Source organism: Sinocyclocheilus rhinocerous, unplaced genomic scaffold (assembly GCF_001515625.1).
Source record: "Sinocyclocheilus rhinocerous isolate Xijiao unplaced genomic scaffold, SAMN03320098_v1.1 scaffold528, whole genome shotgun sequence".
Classification (NCBI taxonomy): Eukaryota; Metazoa; Chordata; class Actinopteri; order Cypriniformes; family Cyprinidae; genus Sinocyclocheilus; species Sinocyclocheilus rhinocerous.
The window spans coordinates 553,384-560,987 of record NW_015634004.1 but is presented as its reverse complement, the minus strand read 5'-3'; the positions used below and the strand labels follow the sequence as shown (position 1 = coordinate 560,987).

General features: G+C 35.2%; 1 protein-coding gene across 1 annotated transcript in view; it reads left to right on the top strand.

Annotated features, from left to right (window-relative positions):
• The window catches only part of LOC107744840 (coiled-coil domain-containing protein 89-like), a 7,372-nt gene extending 1,954 nt beyond the window's left edge, over window positions 1-5,418 (top strand). Inside the window, exons 2-7 of the mRNA XM_016558660.1 lie at window positions 861-1,333; window positions 2,302-2,432; window positions 3,591-3,727; window positions 4,288-4,364; window positions 4,893-4,992; window positions 5,076-5,418. Of these exons, the coding sequence (XP_016414146.1) occupies window positions 861-1,333; window positions 2,302-2,432; window positions 3,591-3,727; window positions 4,288-4,364; window positions 4,893-4,992; window positions 5,076-5,162 (1,005 nt within the window). The 3' untranslated portion in view covers window positions 5,163-5,418. The remainder of the gene's footprint in view (window positions 1-860; window positions 1,334-2,301; window positions 2,433-3,590; window positions 3,728-4,287; window positions 4,365-4,892; window positions 4,993-5,075) is intronic.
• The last annotated feature ends 2,186 nt before the right edge of the window (window positions 5,419-7,604 follow it).

The window sequence follows — 7,604 nt, the reverse complement described above, 5'->3', positions numbered from 1 at the left end:
GACAAAGGTTTTTTTTTTTTTTTGCTGTTGGCTTTTCAGTTCATCACATTTGCACTATAAATTGCAGCGCTTTTTTTTTATTATAAGAGTGAGTGATAGACTTATCATCCAGGCTGATTAATCTGCGATATTTGGCCATTTAAAGTTATTCTGCCAACAGCTTTGTCAGTGCACAAATATTCAAATAATTTTCAAATATTTTTGAGTGAATTTTGAGTAATTGTTGTAATAAAAAGTGTTATTTCATGTAATTTACCGTCAGAATGAGAGTCCAAACAGCTGATAAAAACATCACAATAATCCACAAGCAATCCACACCACTCCAGTCCGTCAGTTAACGTCTTGTGAAGCGAAACGTTGTGTTTGTAAGAAACAAATCCATTATTAAGATGCTTTTAATTTATCGTAACACCACCGCTTATGGTTAAAATACGAATCCTGTATCCATAATATTGCTTCTCCGGTGAAAAAGGCTGATTGTCTGAATCAGGAGAGAAATATACACAGATCAAGCACTGTTTACAAGCAAAGCAAGTGATGTAACGCTAAATTTCCCCAAATCTATTCTGATGAAGAAACAAACTCATCATTTTGGATGGCCTGAGGGTGAGTATATTTTCAGCAAATTTTCATTTTTTGGAAGAACTTTTCGTTTAATTATATTGTATTGGAAATTGAATCAGCTATCGGGCAAACTTTTCTCTAAATATCAGTATCTGACTTTTAAAAAAAACATCTAAAGCCAATGCTTCTTAGACCATTTCAAAGCAGAAATCACTTTTGTTGTTGAATATAATGACTGACTGAAATGAAATCGTATTAGCACAAATTTAACCCCAGATCTTAATCCTTCCTATAAGGATATGGACGATGTGCACCAAGCCCTGGAAAAGCTCCGAAGTCTCTCCCAGGAAGAGAGGACAGAGGCAGACGTGCTGCGATCAAGAATCGACGAGCAGTCAACTCTCATCTGCATCCTGAAACAGAGAGCAGACGAGATGCTTCTGCGCTGTCAGGCTCTGGAGAAGATCAACGCAGAGCTGGAGAACCTGAGAGCCAATGTGCAGCTGGAGCTGGAGAACGAGAGGAAGAAATCCGAACTGCTGGAGCAGAGATTCATGCACCTGGCCTCCAACCACCGAGAGCTGATCAACTTCAAGAACGAGTACAAGAGCCAGAATGCCAAGCTGGAGAAAGAGAACGAGAGACTCGGGAAGGAAAATGAAACGCTTTTCAGTCAGGAAGTGCAAGAAAAAGAGAAGACCATCCTCAAACTGACTCGAGAGCTCAAGGAATTGGCAGAGCAACATAAGATACTAGAAACAGAGTATCAGTAAGGAACGGTTCTAGGTTTCAGTCTATTCTGGAAGTAAAAATTCCACTTAAAGGGGTCATATGATGCTGCTAAAAAGAACACTATTTTGTGTATTTGGTGTAATGAAATGTATTTATGCGGTTTAAGGTTAAAAAAACACATTATTTTCCACATACTGTACATTTTTGTTTCTCCTCTATGCCCCGCCTTTTTGAAACGCGTCAATTTTTACAAAGCTCATCGGTCTGAAAAGCGAGGTGTGCTGTGATTGGCCAGCTATCCAGTGTGTTGTGATTGGCCGAATACCTCAAGCGTGAGACGGAAATGTTACGCCCCTCACCATACTGTTGATGCCGTGTCCCGGCCGGAGCGACGAGACAAAAACATTAAAACCCATTACAAACGAGGCATTTGTTGCATCCAGTGGGGACATAATTACTGATTATAATGACTTATACTGTCTTTTTACGCGTTGCATCGCGCCGCGTAAACATAAAACCCTGTCTGCATTCTCTCGCGCACTCTCGCTCTCTCTCGGACGCACTCGGCCTCTCTCGCGAACTGTCGCTCTCTCTCTCTCTCTTCGCGTTCGCTTCACTTTTTATCTCTTTGGATTTTGCAACTTTACAGATCTTCTTTATGCACCAAGAGCTTGTAACACTCCAAAGAGAAAGGAAAAATTGAAATCGCATCATATGACCCCTTTAAGAACACCACTTAAACAAATAGCCAAAATTGACATGTTTCTGCTAAAAACTACACTAACATAGAATTCATAATGCTGAAGAGAGACCCACCTTTGTTAAGTTTTCATGAACTCATGCTTATTAGAACAATTTATTGATTCATTTTTTTAAATACATATGGAAAACATGAATGGGAAATATACTTCCAGAACTGAAAAAGTGGATGATCACTGTTTACTTGATGTCCTTCAGTGAAATAAGGACAGTGAGTATTTGCCAATATCTTTATGATCCCAACAGGGAGAAAACAACAGGTTTCCAGATTAAACTGAAAGAACTGATCAACCTCCATCAGATCAAAGAGGCGTCTTTGAAGAACGAACTGAGCGACACACAAAAACAGCTGAAGAATGCTGTCGAGATGTGTGCAGGTATGTATTCGAAATTTGACCGAAACCAAAGAATAATAACAAACTATTCTTCAAATAAGAAACTTGATTGTAGTTTTGTTAAATACATAACTGTAGTTCAAATTAAATGACATTTAAAATGGTGTTTCTCAGTTAGGATTGTGGAAAAACAACAATAAATGCAAATATTAAAATGCAAAAGTATGATATAAAAAATAATTAGCTTCTTAAATACTAAAATAGCTTCGTTTCAAAGAGAAAACATGAGAAAAATTTAGTTTTTGATGTACATTCAATCAAACTCTACAGTGTTTTGGTTTAAATTTATCTAATAAACCAATGAATTCCTTTTAATGCTTGATTTTAAGAACAATTTAGTTCACTTTTGTAAGCTAAACACTTGATACTGTGTTGGGTTCCATATTATTTTAGTATTACTGAGATACAATGTGACCCTGGAGCACAAAACCAGTCATAAGTAGCACGGGTATATTTGTAGCAATAGCCAAAAATACATTGTATGGGTCAAAATGATTGAATTTTCTTTTATGCCAAAAATCATTAGGACATTAAGTAAAGATCATGTTCCATCAAGATATTTTGTAAATTCCCTACTGTAAATATATCAAAACTTAATTTTTGATTAGTAATATGCATTGCTAAGAACTTAATTTGGACAACTTTAAAGGCGATTTTCTCAATATTTTGATTTTTTTGCACCCTCAGATTCCAGATTTTCAAATAGTTGTATCTCAGCCAAATAATGTCATATCATAACAAACCATACATCAATGGAAAGCTTATTTATTCAGCTTTGAGATGTTGGTGTTGGTATAAATCTCAATTTTAAAAAAAAATGACCCTTATGACTGGTTTTGTGGTCCAGGGTCACCTATTATGGTGATTATTTTTATATTTTCCATTTTAAATTAAATTTTAGTTGAGTAATTTACTTAGTAATTTAGTTGTGTTTTTTGCATTTTTTTAAATGTCTATATAGTTTTTTTTAAATTAATTTTTATTTCAGTTTTAGTTATATTAGTACATCAAGCTAAAATAACTTTAATTGAGGCTTTGCCTTGGCAACTAGATAAAAAAAAAAAGGTAAAGTATTTTTATGTAAATTTGTGTAGTTGTCCTGGTACACCGTTAAACACCTCATACATTTCTGTCCAACAGAGTTGGATCTCAAACTAAGACAAACTCAGGAAAAAGAATCAATGAGAGAGACAGACACTCAAGAGAGACTGGAGAAACTCATGAAGGAAAAGGATGAGCTTGTTGATCTCTCAATGCAGCGTGGGAAAATGATACTGGTAAGCAATGAAACAAATGTTCAGAATTCACTAGAGTGACCATACGACCTCTTTTCCTGGACATGTCTAGAATTTTTGATTGCATAAAATGTCAGGGTTTTGGCTTTGTTTGCCTACTGACATGCTCTCTGCAGTCATCATACGTTATATGTACGCATATTTGCATTGGTTTGACCGTTCTGCGTAGGTCCCACCTTCTCGCATGCCACGATTGGTCGATTATGCACAATGCCTGCACGCTATTGGTCAAACTACTTTTTTAGTCATTACCTTCAGCAAATATGAAGTATCCCGGCCATGACACTTCTGGAAAAAAGAGGATTTATAGTCAGCCTAGATTTAAAGTGTCCCTATTATGGGTAATGCAATAACTTTATACACGGTGCACTTTCAGATTTAAAACTTTGCAGGATGTTTTCATTCACTTAGAGCTCTGTTACACACTGCATGAAAGGTCATTTTCAAAAATCCATAATAGGGGCACTTTAATATTAATTATCATTTACATTACTGTTTGTTTTCAGATGGAGTTATAATGATTTCATTTCATTGTGTTAAAGGACAAGCAAGCTGAAATTCAGGAGCTGGAGCGGAAAAGGCAGGAAGCGGAGAACAGCAGACTAGATGCAGAAAACAGGTATGAATCTCAAAACACGTAAAAAGACTTTTATACATAAACACTAGACTTTTTGTATGGATAACACATGCCTTGTTTATTAAAGGAATAGTTCACCCAAAAGTGAAACTTTCATTATCATTGACGCAGCTTCAAGTCATTCCAACCCTGTAATTTTTTCATTTTTTCCTTCCATGAAACATAAAATTTGATGTTAGGCAGAATGCTTCTTTTTCCATTTGAGGAAAGTACATAATGAATAACACTGTCAGGCTCAAGAAAGTACCATAAAAGTATGATAAAGGCAGTCTTCTTTAGGTATAAAGGTAGAAAGAACATAATATATAGTCAGAACGGCATAAGGGTAAATTTGAACGAACTATTCCTTTGCAATAAACCAATACGACAGACAAGATCAGTCAGGATATCTGACTTTCTTTATCACTTTAAGTTTCCATTCACACATGAAATGACCATTATCCATAAAATAATGCATTTGTTGCTTAGTTTGCCTCTCTCATGTTTTTTTTTTCATTTTTTTTTTATCAGGTTTGAAAAGGAAGCAGCAGCCGTGAACAGTGAATTAAGAGTGAAGGAACTACAGGACGCCTTAGAGAGGGCAGAGGACACCTGCAATGAGTTGAAAAAGGTCTGTTAAAAGAAAACCTGATAATGTATATTGGACATTTTGATCTCAATGGCATATCAATGTTTTTACATATCACATTTTAGGAGTTTGAGGCATTTAAAAAGCACAGCAGTGAACTGCTTGGAAAAGAGAAGGAGTTAAACTGCAAACTTCGCCACATGATCATCTGAGCCATCCATCCCATTCCATGTGTATCATCAAAATCAGCCATAATATAGCAAAAACCATTTCTGATCTGACAGCTGAGCTGTCTCATCACACATGGAGTGGTTGTATATAATGAACCAGAAGACAAGGGTCAAATCTGATTTTTCTTAAGAGAACGTCTTCCGTCAGTAGGAGGCAGTTTATTGTACTTCTGTTGGGGAAAGGTGAGTTTGATAGTTTGCAAATAGGTTGGCTAAACTGTGACTTTTATAAATAAAAATGAGCATTTTTAAACTTCCACTGTGGTTTAGCGTCGACTGTCACAGGCTCTGTCATGATTATTAGAAAAACATCTGATTATGATTCATTTAAAAAAAAATCTGATCATTGTGAGCCTTAAATTCAAGTCAAATATTGTCGTTCAAATAAGGGAATTTTTAAACTAATTTGCAAATTTAGAAGGTTTTGAAATCCCACAACTTTTTTAGCTCTCTCCAACCAAGATGGTTATATCATATGATGCTTATCAGATAATTCAGGGTTTCTGTAGGTTTTATAAAATGTATTTTTAAGACCAACTAAAGAAAATTTATGGAATACAGGTATGAATGGAACACAATACATCAATATGGTCTCTGGTTGTAAATACCTTGTATTACACTTCAAAGTCTGAAAATACAACTTCCAACCAATCTCCATTCCTCTATATCAGGGGTGGGCAAACTTGGCCCTTCCAGGTCACTTTCTTTCAGAGTTTAGCTCCAACTCTAATCAAACACACCTGAACCAGCTAATCATTGTCTTGAAGACTACTAGAAAGCTACAGGCAGGTGAGTTTTATCAGGGTTGGATCAAATCTCTGCAGGAAAGTGGCCTGGAAGGGCCATGTTTGCCCATCACTGCTCTATATAGATTCTTAAATCAAGATACAAAGATGCAAAATGACATCTTATATGTCTTGTTTTATAGGAAACTGATCAAAATGAAGTGAGTTTATGATGAAAACAAACATATCTGCCAGTGGGCTCAGAAAAATCAACATAATTTAACATTGACAGATATTTGTTCATGTTTTAAGCATGAACTCACTTAATTTTGTTACATTTCATATCTTCAATTTGCTTATCAAGATTTAAGAATGTTTAGATATTTGTATTAGAAAACAAGACATACTGAGGAAGATTTTTGCAGTGCAATGCAACATTTAATGGCTTGACTTTTATGAATTTATGACTTTCTGCTCCGACTTTTTTAAAGGACTCAATTTGTGGAAGGACAAATTAAGACATTTTAAGACATGCAGAAACTTTGTAATTAATTAGAATATTCAAATTTAAATGAATAGTTCACCCAAAAAATAACATTTGGTCATTATTTACTCACCCTTTTTTGTCCATACAGTGAAAATATATAGGCTCCAATGGTGTTTGGATTCCACAATTTTTCAAAATATCGTCTTTTGTGTTCTTCAGAAAAAATAAATGCATTTGCATTAGGGATGCACGATATTGGATTTTTGCCGATATCCGATATGCCGATATTTTTCAACTCATTTTGGCCGATACCGATATATTTCCTTTTGTTTAAAGTGTTAACCCTAACATTTTATTTTAAGATTTAACATTTGTAGATGGTCTAAAGCAAAAAAGCTGTAAAAATTCAGAAAATCTTTTAGAGCTTATGATTTCTTTAAAAAATAAAACATATTACACATTAATTAATAAATCAGTATATATAAAATTAATTTTCAAGTGTCATGTTTGATTTTTTTTTCCATGTAAGCTATAGCTTCTGACCTTTAAATCAAAACATACTCATTATTTGATGTCATCAATTACTGCTTCATTTATTCAGAAACACAGTCTAAATGTTATTTTGGTAGGCTATTTTACTTTTAATTTAAATTGAAGTAGGCCAACAGCGCCCCCTACAGATTAAAACTCCTTACCGAATGGGCTTTAGGACCCGAGGGAGCCTGCCGCTGCTGCTTCTGCACGTGCTATTACTGTTTACACTTTCACACACCGAATGGTCATTCTGTACGTGCTTTCACAGATTAAATGCAGCGATCCAAAACAGTCAATCTAATCATCATTCAGACAAAACTTTGCTGTAAGAATGAGCCACACTGCTGACATGATCTAATCACTAGCACACCCTGAGCACATGTGAGTTGACGTATTCCTCTTATCGGCAAGACATATCGGCATAATATTTCATATCGGGCCGATGCCGATATTTACATTTAAAGCCATTATCGGCCGATTCCGATATCAGTCCGATAATATTGTGCATCCCTAATTTGCATTATTCCAAGCATTAAAAAAAAACGAAAAATATTGAAAAATCATATTAAATTGATACAGATCACCACTATTTGTATGACCGGTCAGAATTGAATCATCGTGACAGCTCTATCTAATGCTCATCCGTATGCAAACAAATTGGACTATTCTGTATGTAGC